Here is a 13,310-nt window from a genome sequence, read left to right as displayed (position 1 = left end):
TCTTAGGTGCATGAGTTAAAGCTTAGCAAGAAAACTTGTGGAAAACATAATTGGCCTAAACAAAACAAAACTTTGAAGGGCTTCACCAAGTAAAATCTAATTTTTATCAATGCCTCTAAAGCATTTTTTTAATGGACTGTTTTCATGGCAAAGTTCAACTCCCAGTTCCCAGGGTTTCTGACTGTACGACTCTACACTTTTCACTGTCCTTGTAAAAGACAGTCAAAATGGTTTAAGGAAATATTTTTTAAAATATTCATTATCTGGCAAAGACCAGGCCTGCAGTATTTCAGCCTAAAAAGGGAAAGTTTTGGAGGGTTTTAAAAGTATCTAAAAAAGGGAGCTAGAATGAAAATGAAGATGCAACTGTAAACGTATTTTAATGTCATTCATCCTGCAATACTCCTTTAAGTCAGCTTTATCTTTTCACATAGTCACATTTATAATATATGTATAATGCTTTCTATATGATAATATATTTTATCTAGGTGTGTGTGAGATATATGCCCCTATATATGTCTATTATGAGCACAGCAGCGAGGCAGGTGAAATCATATCAGTCGCATCTCAGAATCAGTTCTGGTTTTGCTTTGTGTTTACCTGATCAGCTCCTGTTTGACTAAACCCCTGAAGCTGCTTTCAGGCACCTGCAGCTTCCGTTTCTTTTAAGAGTAGTTAAAAGTATTTAATACCTTTTTGTTTGAGCACTCTGAAAATGCTGACCACCTAAGGAATCAGATGCAACTGAATACAGATTTCACGAACTGGCCTCCAAAATAGAGTGGAACAGGAATCGTATGAGCTGTCCTGGGTAAGAGTTAGTTAGATAATTGCTGTGGTGGCTGCCCATCCTTAGGTCTCTGTAGGCTGGAGACACAGAACAGCCGACATAGACAACCAAAGCAAAATTAAAACACAGTGAAGTGAAAACATATTAACTGACCAATAAAAATAATAGCATTCATGATAATCAAGCAACCTGACTGAGGCTTGTGCTCTGAACCTTGCCAATTTGGGGCTGCTGGCAGGCCACCAAGAATAGCAAATACAACAGACAAGGGCCCCTCATCTGAGAAAGCCTTCCTACAGTCCCTGGAGAGATTCGCCCTATGAACCAATGGCAAGAGCATCCCAGCCAGTCTGAACAGACACCGTGGAATTACACCACAAGATTGCTGTGAAGGGAGATGAAGCTAAACTTGTGTTTTGTGTGAATTGAGATTAAATGAAGTGACTCGGTTGTTATTTAGTAAAAACAGTTTCCTAGGTTACCTTGGAGTCATTTTTACTGTGTTGGTATGATGTAATCGGCTGGTTTAACGTTTAGAGCTAGTAAAGCATGTGTGTATAAATTTTTTAAAAAAAGGATGTGCCTAATCACTTTCATTTTGCACTCACTTAGCTCAATATTAATAGTTTGTGTTGGCTGAGGATTTACACACAGGCTTAGGAGTGTAACGGTCTAGATTTCTACATCTGATGGCCTGAAAGTTACAGGGAGTGAAGAGTTTTGTCAGACTCCTAGATCTTTCCTCCCACACGTGCTGGCCACCAGATAAATCATGTGTATGAGTTTATAGTGGAGTCTGTGCTGGATGTTAAGCAACACCCAGAAGTGAAGTTCTTGAAATAATTTCCTGTGAAAGCAACAGTAGACAGATTTGTAATCATAGATCACGGCATTAATCAAGTAAACAAACCATCCATTCTTTGCTGTGGCATTCCTGAAATCCCTTTTAGGAACACCGAAAATGCTACATAATGATACAGCCTAATAACGAGTGTAACTGGAGCAGAACAGCACGCAGTGACACAGGAGGCGTCCCAGGTCTGTGGGGCACAGGCACAAAATTCCTCTGATAAAAGTGCTGACAGTCAGCAGACATCTGAAATGTTGCTTAAGTATTTCAGTAGTATTAATACTACTTATCTCCATTGTAATTAAAACATTTCTTCTATTCAAAACTTTCCAAAGGGTTGCTTATCCCACTCTGTCAGCTAAGAGAAATTTCGGGCAGGGCTGGGAGTGAATCAGTAAATAAGGGTAAACTTTGTCCTGAACTGTTTTTCACTCTGACAAATTCCCACTCAGTAAAAGCTGCTGACAGCTGCAGACTGCTCAATGACTACAGGCCATGTGGGGGAATCTGCTCTAGGAAATAGGGCAGGTAGGTTTTGTTCAGCACACTTAAAAATGCGGTTTGCTGGAGGGAAAAGAACTGGGGGGTGTTGAAAAGGAAGGTGTCAGGTTGGAGTAGGCTGCTTGTGGAACTACACAATGTTCAGTACAGTCCTGATTTTGTTTAGCATTTTCATTAATGACGGTAATGCAAGTAGAACAAGTATTGCTGGTGACGCAGGGTTTGGAGACATTGGCAATACAGAGAAGGACCTGGATATCATACAAAAAAGAAAAGAAAAACCAACCCAAAAAAGCCTGGATGAGCTTTGAGTACTGAAGTAATGGCAATGGAATGAAATTCAATATTAAAAAATGCAAGACTGTGCCTGGGGAGGCTAATAAAAATTTCTAGAAAAAAGAAGAAGAAGAAGCTGGGAGCTCATCATCTGGAAACAGCTATGTAGAAGGAGGGCTCATGGATAGTGGTAAGAGGTCATGGAGTGGCAGGAAGCTTCTGTGGTGGTCTGCTCATTTCCTAGGTACCAGCACTCTCAAATAACGATGCATCAGGAAGAAGGCTTTCCAGAGGCATTGGGAGGTATTAGGCTGGCATGGTGGACTGATCTGGAGCTGACTTTTAATACTGACGAAAACATGCTAGGGAAGATGGGGGGAGGTTGGTTAGCAAGGGTCTTGAAAATGAAAGTGAGTAACTTCAGGAGGAAAGACTGAGCTGATTAAGGGGTACACAGAGAGAGCTGGCATGTTCAATGCACAGGGTTGGGAAAAAAGTCTTTGCAGCAGCAGTCTGGACAGATATGAAAGAGGTAAAATTGCATTGGTAAAAGCCAGAGAAAACGGTGTTGCAACTATTGACGTGCAGGGTGGTGAGACATATGTTCCAGTTATGAAGCAATTACAAGAATATATAAGCCCTGAAGTGGTTTCAAGCTGAATTCAGATTGGCATCTTCACGCAGAATAATTAACACACAAAAGCTTGAACATGAGGGACAAAGACAGTAGACAATTTCAAAATCCTAAGAAATTAAATTCATGCTGCTGGGAAGGAGAAAACAAAGGGAAAGTTTTGGGGAGACGAGAGAAACAGTAAAGGCTCAGGGTTTGGAAGGTTAAAAACTGAAGGGACACATCCCAGTTAAGCAGGGAAGCTGATCTAGGCGCTGCTTCTTTTGTATCAAAACTATTCAGCTATATTCACAGAAGCGTCCACTTACGTTAGAGGGAATCTTGGGCTGTAAGTGGACTCCGCAGGTTCTCAGATGAGTTAGTCATCATTGTTTTAATTTGTTTATCCTGTTTCCATAATAAATCTTTTTTTTTTTCTTTTAAACAACTTAACAGTCTAGTTTGTTGGGGTTTTTAAAATTGAGCTGACTGTGGTTCATTTTTCAACAGAAAATTAATCTTCTGTCCTTATGTGAAAAGTCACCAGGGATGCCAGCATGCCAGTGAGATTTTTCTAATACAGAATTTACAGAACTGACATTGGCTGTGGTCACTAAGGACAAACACAACCATTTGGTTTTGCACAGTGGCAGAAACAGGCTAGTGTTAGAGGGTATCCAAGCAGATAACTGTTCCATGTGTAAATCTGGTAGGCACAGTTTGTGTGGAATATGTACTTACTCACTGGGTACATGAGTGTTTTGTAGCTAGATTTTTTTATTCTGGGTTTGTTTGGGGGTGGGGGGGTTTATGCAAGACTAGAAAAGCTGTACATTTTGATTCATAGAAACTGACTTAAAAGTAAAGCAGCACCCTGCCTCACAGAATGTGGAAGTGAAGTTAGGAATAATTTCTCTTTCATTTATCGTTAACAGCAAAACTGGTGGTGTAACTCTGACTCTGATGTCAGTAAAATGCAGATGCTTTCCTTTCAGAGTCCTGAAACGATGTGTGTGAGTGTCTGTGAGAGATCTGTTTGTTTTTATTATGTTTACAGATAATAGATAGCCATACTTTTCCAGAAGAAAAGCATTGGAGGACTAAACATAGTATGTAAATCCTAAAAACATAAGTGGGTACAGATGGACCTCACTTGATTTCAGAAATGAGTCTGTGACTGGAGAAGTTATTATGAAGGAAACTGAACTAGGATTTCCTGTTTAACTCCCATTACAAAAAAAAAAAAAAGGAAAACAACAATAGTTTTCCCTTTTAAAATAAAATGTCTAATCATGTAATAGCTTTAAGTCGTCAACAATAGAGTTTTAATTCCTATGGCTGACGCGTTACGCTGAAAACTTTACATTACATTATGTTTCAATGGGAGTTACTGCAAATTAGGGAATTGCAGGCTGGCCCTTAGCTGTGGCCTCATCTCAGTCTCTTGTGTTGCAGACTTCTTTGGTTTTTAAGAAACATTCTTGAAAAATTCTAATTTGTACTAAAAGAGGCTGGCGTTTAGGTGTCAAGATGCTGGATGTAAATTGAATTCAGATCTTTGGATAGAGCCAAGTTAAAAATGGTACCACTTGGGTAATGAATTCTCATCATCTTGATAGTGATTTGAGTGGTGTAAACTCTGTGCCTGAGGATGACCCGGGACCAGCAGAATTACTTGGCTACCCATAATTCATGGACCTTCAAACCTTAAGTCAGTTTGTCCAGTGAGAGTCCAGCAAACATTTCCTAGTGGTTGGTTATAGCTGTTGTTTTTCATAGAGGAAATATTGTACTATCAGATGGATTACTAGCAAAAGAGGACATATATTTAAGAGCAAGTGATGTGTGTGTTTTTATCAGATAGCACTGTAAATCTATGCTGCTGTAATGAGGGTGATCTGAGTCCCTGCATTCTCCCTTTCCAGTTGGAATCGAGTCACAGGGCTTTCCCTAATTTTTTAAGCTTAATTAGAATATTAATTATTTTTATCATGCTGAAAAGTAAAGATGAGGGCTAACAAAAATGCATGAAGAAGACGGTTTAGGGGAAGACTAAAATTTGTTTCAGAGCTAATCTGTACTATTAGTCAGTGCTTACCATACTGTGCTCTGCAGCACATACTTAATTACAGCATATGAGTTTGCTCTTTTAATCCAGATTTTGCAATTTCAGCTTAATTTTTCTGTCTGTTGCAAGCACAATGGGGAAAGGACATCAAAACCAGATCCTTTTCCCTGTTCTGAGAATTGAGATGTGACTATATGTGATACAAGTTTTAAACTGGGTCCAAGGTAAAGCCTGCAGAGTTTCACATAAAGATGAAGGTATCTGAAGTCTGAGGCCAAAATATTTAGGGTACACGGATGGCAAAGCTTCTTCAAGCAACTCTAAAAACAGCAGTGGCTCCACTTTCAACCAGCACGTGCTAATTATCCATTAGAGTAATTAGAATCACACTGGGGGAAGGGAACGTCCTGTTCATTATGCATGAACATTAAAGATTACATGGCATTTTTTAAATAATCACAGCTGTTTACTTCTGTCCGTAGTCAACATCTCCCCTCTGCACTCCTGTGGCGTTTGCTGGCTGGCTGCCATCTCCCATGTCAAGGGTGATTGCATTGCATGACTTTTTATGGTTGGCCTGCAAGATGCTGTGGGATCTTTCAGGGTGAAAGGTTCCACAGAAATGTAAAGCATTATTAATTATTTTGCATAAATTGCTGCATTGTTTGTCTTAGGTATTTGTGGTTTACAGCTGTAATAAAATAGCTGACTGCTCGGACCGGATGACTCAGTGATATGTAATTGGATACAGAGCTCTTCACTTACAGGTCAGCCGCTCATCACTAGCCCACAGCTATTTGGCGAGTATATAATAAGGAGGCAATTCTATTTCCTAGTGGTTGGGTGTCCCCAGCACAAAAAATGTGATCCCAAGTGGCATTAACGTGCTTAGGACTGTCACCTGCGAAGGGTTTCTTATCTTGAGATTGTTCTTGAAGATCTGGGTGAAGATTCATTGCCAAAATGTTGTGGGAAAGTCTACTGGCCATCATGCCCATTGCACATCTCTGTCTCCAGAGCTGTTGGACCCAAACTTTTGCTAGATCTTCTTCCTTAAATATTTTCAGTAGGATGTTTCTAACGTAGCAGCACGTTTGTGCATACGTGTGAGAGAGGGAGATCTTTGTTCCAGGAGTCATTTAGACTTAGTCCAATCCAGTTTCTTACAGTGCTTATGTTCAAGAAATCTGGGGCAGTTTTCACAAAGGATATTTCCAGATATTCCATTTCATAACAATTTGGAGAGCTCATAGAAAAACCAGCTCTACCTCTGATACAGCTCAATGCTGAGCACTTTGATCTGAGTCTCCTTAAAGGAGACAGCTTTTTCTGAAGCACTCAAGTGACTTGGGAACATGCATCCCATTGTCTTACGAGTGACTTGAAAAATCCACTCAGCCCTGCCTTACTTTAGTTCTGTTGAAATTGGTGGACCTATACGTTCTTATGTCCTTGCTAGTGACAGATAGCCTGCTCAGACCTCACAGTCTCCCTGTTCAGGCACTTGTGCAGACAGTCCCTCTGTCCACCACAAAAACACGGGACACCCAAGTTGAACTGAACACTGAATAACACCACATGGGTTTGCAGTGGTCTGTAACTGAAAAGGTTCACTGGAAGCAATTTGCAAAGAAATCCTTAGGAAACCACCTGGATGGTTATTTTAAATTAAAAAAGGAAGAGATGCCACTTTAAAAAAATAATTTTTAATACTAGGTTTAAGGTTCCATACATGTGATAGTCATTAAAGCTTATTTAACCCTGAAATTATCTGGCCTCTTTAATTCCACAGGGACTGTGAGGCTCTTGGGTTAGAAATGAAAAATAATGTCAGAATGAAAATGAGACTTTCCTGAGTGTAGGACCATTATTACAGAATATTTTCTTAATCAAGCCTCTTTAAGAGCCAAGTAGTGGAGAAAAAAATAATCAGGCTATCTTGCTTTTATCCACAGATAGGGTCTTTGCTGATGCTTTGGGCCACTGATGGAAATAGGCACAAGTCAGTCCCAAAGGCTGTATGTGATACACTCACCTAAAATGCATGTAGAACTGATGATTTGTCCATCCTCAATCTCAAGTGTAGTATGCCCAGTTCCTTGTTACTATACGCTTCTGAGGTAATCCCAGTGCGCTCTGACATTTGGGCTCTCGAAATTCCGAGCTTTCTGGTTGTTCAGACTGGAAACTTTCAGCAGGAGCAGTGATTTTTGTCAAGTTTCTGTTACACCAAACATCTGTGGTGTGCCCCACCACCCTTTCCCCAAGGATGAAACATGCTGCAGGGAGGGTGTTGCAAGCATTCCTGAACGAGACAGCTAAGCTGGAGTCATAACTGTGCTGGCCAGGGCACTACTTTGAAGAAGGCTCCCATTAGAATTAAAACATCCCACAACTCTCATTACAACAGCCCTATTCTTGAGTGTGGCTGAACATGGAAATTTAAGGATGGGGGTGGAGTGGGGGGGAGAAAGAAAAGACAGACAAGTAAACAGATAAAGAGGGAGCTCTTGCATGCAAGTGGAATTTCCTCTGAGCACAGGACATTCTTTATCATTAACTTGTCTGTCACAGGAAGGAAAATGGGAAAACTGTGTTTCCTGTTGGGGGAAAGAAAAAATCAATAGGCCTTGGAAATACCTGCCTGGAAAGAACTTTCTGTATTCCCACCAGCAAGCACAAATAAGTTTTTAACTCCTTTGGAGCATGAGCTCTGTTTTAAAGCAGCTTGCTTCGTGAAATGGGGCTTCAGTGTAAACACGTCATTTAAAAATGATCAACAGTTCAGGCTGCTTGGATCTTTCTTGTTCGTTTCAGAAAATGCTCTAACTCCTGGAAATACCTTCTATAAGACAAAGGCTATTTTCAAGGCAGTTTAATTATTCTGAGTTTGTGTCTGTGAAGGTACTAATAATTAAAAGGGCCATTTGCCATACAAACTCAGTCACTCCTGTAATATTTTGATTAAGATGCTCACAGATGGACAATGAATCTGCTCTTGCTTGTGGTAAACAAAATTTTCTTTTCGAAAGAGCACAGTTGCCAGGCAAGTGCTTGAAGCCTCAGGAGGACAATGAACTACCCTGCAGCTCCTGTGTCATCTTTTTGGTTGCATTTTGCTCTGAATACAGCAGGACAGTGGAAGTGTGGGGCTTTCAGAAGAGTGAGAAGAGACGGGTTCACTGACACAGGGTGCAGGAATGGATGCATGTGCACAAGCAGCCCCAGGACAACCTGGGCTCCTCAGGGTAATCGTTTTTCTCTTTGGTGGCAGCTTCCTTCCTTCCGAAGGAGGGCCTGGGGGCTTAAGTTTGTGCCTTGGTTGTAGCCACATTCCCCATCAGACTGAAGCTGTTCTGAGCCAGGGATCTGTCCTGGGCCTGTGACAAAGTTTGTAGCAATACCAGTGGCATAACTGGATGAGCAGAAGCTATGTAATGCAGCAGTGTAAACGTAAGAGGACAAAAAAAAAAGGAGGAGGGAGGGAAGATGACCTCTTAGACATGCACAGAAAAAAGGTCGGAAGTCACTTTTTTTTAAATGGAGAGGGAGAAGTGGGCTGAGCTTAAAATGAAACTAACAGCAAGGCTGGAATTAAAAGAAAGCTTTAGGAATGATCTAACTTTTATTTTATTACATTACAGAAGACAAAAAATCAATAGCTGGTAATTCAGACATAAATGAGTTATACAGGCCATTGACACAATGGTCCAAACTTTATAACAACCACATCTGATGCTGTCAAGCCACAGGCTCCAGTGGCGCCAGTAATAATTATGGCTGATCACCTCTAATTCAGAGCTGCCTTGCTTGATAAAGGTGTCACTCTGAGTGGCTGCAGCATCAATATCAATTGAGGATGTCATCCAGCAGGTCAGCCTGCTGCGGAGAGCTGTGTTTTTTTAATTGAATAGGATAAACCCTTGGATTTCTCCTCCTTTCATTCTGTGTGTAAAAATCATATGTATCTTAAACAAAAATCATGTGAATTCATGACTGAAACTACTTGAATTCAAGACGTGACTGAAGCTAATGGTGTTGATCCATAGAAATATATTCTAAAGATAATTTATAACCATAAGAATATCCTTAGGAGGAGACTTTGGTACTTTACAATAATCTCTGTTGCATCACTGCTTTGATCAATAAATCCACCCCCCAAAAGCACCTGTTTGGTAAAATGCTGCTAGGCAATAGAAACTGCTTTTCCATAAACTCACATCATTATAAGGAAGAAAAGAAAACACATTGGCTTTGATGTTTTCCTGTTGTTTTCTGAATTTCAGGGGATCGGTGTGTCCATTGACAGTCGGAAAACTGATTTTCTCTCTGAGACACGAGGTGAAGGACTTTGTAAAATAGTTCTTTCTTTCTACTATAAAGAAAGTAGTCGCTTTTAAATACCTCTCCAGTGTTTCAGGTGCCATTAATGCTTATACCTCTGCAGTTTGACATTGAAACTGTTAGTCTTTGGATGGCTGAGGGATGGTATGTCTTGCTTAGACATTTTCACGTATTATTATTATTATTATTGCTTAGGCTTTTCATTCTTTTGTGGAGCAACTGTTTTGTACTGTGTTGACTACAATTAATTGTGAGTGATGAACAGTGAAAAAACCCTCTGGGGGGGGAAGACACGGGAGGTATTTCAGCCACGGTCACTGGAGCATTTAACATGAGGAGGACTTAGAAACTGCAACACGATGCAGCAAGGCGCTTCGCACCACAATAGCTTATGCTTATGCATGTGAGAAATTATTACAACTTCCACTTAGAAACATTCTCTATCCTTTAAAAAAAATCACGAATATCAGACTTGGGAGATAAACACCAGAAGGGCATTGTTTTAAACGCAGGGTAGGCAATAGCAACAGCACTGCAGTGAGTTGGTGCATAAGCTTGCAGTGCTGTACGGCTCGGGGCTTTCCTGGTACTTTTTAAGTAGTAGGGAAAGAAAGTGCCTTGCACCTGTACGTTTGCAGGCACACCAAGAAAGAGCCCTGTAGTTATCCTTCAAAAACACGGGGCTCGATTCCACCCCTGCGCAGCTAAGGCAGCGAAATCCCAGCCTAACGCACAACCTGTGAAAGCAGCGCTATTCATCCTCCCCAGACCCACACAAACACGCTGCGTCCGCTTCACGGCTTCTCTGCTGCCCTCCTTGTCTCCAGCTCAATCTCCTCCTTTCCCAGTTGCCAGATCTTCCTGCAGCCTGGACCGTGCGGGCGTTCGGGAGTGAATGTGTGTAATATCTCCTGATGAGCCCCAGTCAATCATGTCAGCCCTGTCGCTGGGTTTTCCTGCGATCCCGCAGGCAGCTGCGCAGGCCCTTCAGAGGCGGCACTGTTTCTTTCTCTGTTTACTCGTTTCCAATGGCAATTGCACCACCGAGTCTCTGTACGGCTGGAACTTGGCCTGGGGCTGTTTTGGTTACATTGAAGTTTTTGCTTCAGCTCTGCCAGATTTAAATGGTGACTTCACCAGCACTGAGCTAAAAAGGAGAAAAGGGGAGGAGGGAGGTAGTGTAGCGAGCCGGAGCGAGCGAGGGAGAGGGCCAGCGCATTACATCATCCTTTGGATGGGAATCAAATGGGAAGGATATGACTCACTCGGGCTAGTTAAGCTTTGGCTCAAGTTCTACATACACTCATTCCAGGGCTCTCATGTTCTGCACCTCAGCAGGGAATTCAGGCTCAGTGATGTCCATGAGGTTTGTTTTTAATTTTCTTTTCCTTTTCTGATTTCTATATACTTTTTGCCCCCCCACACCTTCCTCCTCCTCTCCTCCTCCCCTCCCTAGTCCCCCTTTCCCACTCTTTTCCACTTCGACAAGAGTTTGTTTTCTGGTGCGTGTAACCTCAACTCTTAGCAGCAGAAGCTGTTTTTTTCAACCAAACCAAAACCAAACCCAAACAAGGAGTACAGCAAACTTGAGAGAAGTTTGGTGGTTTGTTGTGGTTTGCTTTTTTTTTTTTCCCCATCATTGTGTTGCTCCTAATCGGAGGAGACAGGGAGAGAGTTAAAATGCAGGAACCAATCGTTTGGACGGTGATGTAATGCTGGAACTGCAGGGTTGTTAAGTAATGTGAGAGGAAGGGGGTCAGGGTTGCAAAGCATTTACCTGCTGTCAAGGGGCTTTAAGTTTATTATCAATTGCAGTGACTGTAACTGGCTTCAGACTGCACTCTCTAATTATTCACAGACTCCCCCTTTTTATCTTTTATTATTAAAAGTAAAACTATATTACGGTATTTTAAAAAATGCGATATTATCACAGCTGCAAATTATTTTCCACCAGGGTTTTTTGATATTTTTTAAATGGCTTGAAACTGGGTGTCTCTTTCACAAAAAGCCCAGAGAGAGCAAAAAGAAAAGAGAAAGGCAAAAGCAAAAAGGGGTGGTTCTTCGAGTGTAGCTGGTGAATTTGAAACTGTACGGAGAGAGCAGTTCAGCCTCTGCCTAGCAGCGTGAGTAAAAGCTCCTACTGTTGGAAGTCTGCTCTAGAAAATAAAACATTTAAGGGAGGCAGTTTGCAGAGCTCATCTGAGGAGCCTCGGTGTTTCATCTCTAACGCTTGTCAGCAGCGTTGAGATCCTTAGCTCGCCCCAGGCTCGTTGCTTGTTTGATGGGCTGCTCTCTCGCCGTTGCTGGGACCGCTGAGCTCCCGACCATGCACGGCAGATCCCCTCCTGTCATGGTTCTGCTCTCCAGAAGTACCTGGGAGTTGGGGCATCTTCCCATGTGGGTTTCCTTTGCAGGACAGAGCACTTTGTTTGTCTTGTTAAATCTGTCTGTCTCCCTACGGACCTTTTAGTCTTTTTTCCACATAGTTGACAGCCTCTGTGTCTGGAGGGGAGGGAGAAAAGACACCTCTTCCCCAAGTTCACCATGAGTACATTACCCTTAGGGTGGGCCACGCTGAGTTTAACACTGACTAAGCCCCTGCTTGGGCATTGCTTGTGTTTAGATGTGGGATGAATGCAAGAAATCAGGTGTGTGTTGGTGTCCTCAGGATATCCGTTCTGCTCAGAGGAGCTCTGCATCAGGTTTCTGTGTCAAGAGCTGTCTGCTGCTAAGACACTGCTCTTGGAGGTGCCCCCTTCAGGGAATTTCTGTCTCGGAGGGAAGCGCTGTATTCGTGCCTGCTGGACCAGCAGTGGACCAAAGATTTGCTTGACTAACTAGAGATAGCCTTAAACACACTCCTGAGGGTTTGGTGATTTTAAAAAAAAAAAAGTATTGGGGCTTAACTGAGCAAAATACCAAACAGTGGTGTTCTGTGGTGATGCCAAAACCTCCCCATCTGTGTCTGAACAAGGCAAGAGCCCCTGAGCAGCTCCCGCCTTCCCTTCCCTCCCCTCCGGTAGCCCTCTGCAAAGCCATCTTGTGTCTAGCTGTTGTGCCCCTGCACTTTACTCACAGGTTTTTCCTAAATGCCCTGATTTCCAAGCTCCTCAGTCAACTGCTGAAGCACAAACAATTGCTCATGTGCCAAACTGTTATCATTTGAGCGCCTCACGTAAGGCCGCACCCGGCTCTGGCCCACGTTGCAGTGCAGATATACCATATGGATCAGATTGCGCAGAGCTCTTGTTGAGGATGTGTGGGTTGTGGAGGGAGCTGTGCTGCTGCAGGAGTTCCCGTAGGACTTCTGACTCATATTTTCTCCTAGAAATGTTGGGAAGTGCAGCTCCACGGACCATCAGAGAGTAAAGCAGAGTAGATTCTTCCCTTTGCCTACCCGCTTCGGATGCTGGGGTGGACTTGTCTTCACTCTTTCCCTTCCTGCCTTTTCTGGCTGGAGACTTCGTGCGGGAAAAGTCTGTCAGTGTTGTCCTAGGACAGTGTCTAGCCATGTTGGCAAGATACTGGGCAGAGGATGACAGACTGTCACGCTCCATCTTTGCCTACGCAGAAATGACTCCTTGCTGTTTCTCTTATAAAAACACATATAAAATACACTGTGCAGCGTGGCCTGGAAGTCTTTGGGCATTGGGTTGCATTCTGTGAGGGATCGGAGTGTCCCTTATCTGGTACCAGCTATTAACATTTCACCTGTCTGGGAGGGCAGCAAAGGAGAACATCTTGGTGCTTTAGTCAGTGTAGACTGACTGATGACCCTGCCTTGTGCTCCTGACTTTCACAAAGCAACTTCATCTTCTCCACCCTGCTGATTCATGCTTGGTGAAGTTAGGTAGAGGGTATAAAGATG

The 13,310-nt window shown here is 42.5% G+C and overlaps 1 protein-coding gene across 5 annotated transcripts in view; it reads left to right on the top strand.

Annotated features, from left to right (window-relative positions):
* The window catches only part of CREB5 (cAMP responsive element binding protein 5), a 255,677-nt gene that overhangs the window by 142,486 nt on the left and 99,881 nt on the right, over positions 1-13,310 (top strand). Inside the window, exon 1 of one of the 5 annotated variants that reach the window (XM_068405097.1) lies at positions 10,764-10,808. The exons of the other annotated variants lie outside the window; for them this stretch is intronic. Coding sequence (XP_068261198.1) covers positions 10,798-10,808 — 11 coding nt within the window. The 5' untranslated portion in view covers positions 10,764-10,797. Of the gene's footprint in view, positions 1-10,763; positions 10,809-13,310 lie in introns of those variants that run through there. 5 annotated transcript variants of the gene reach the window in all.

Source organism: Nyctibius grandis, chromosome 7 (genome assembly GCF_013368605.1).
Source record: "Nyctibius grandis isolate bNycGra1 chromosome 7, bNycGra1.pri, whole genome shotgun sequence".
Classification (NCBI taxonomy): domain Eukaryota; kingdom Metazoa; phylum Chordata; class Aves; order Nyctibiiformes; family Nyctibiidae; genus Nyctibius; species Nyctibius grandis.
This window is presented reverse-complemented; position numbering and strand designations above follow the sequence as displayed.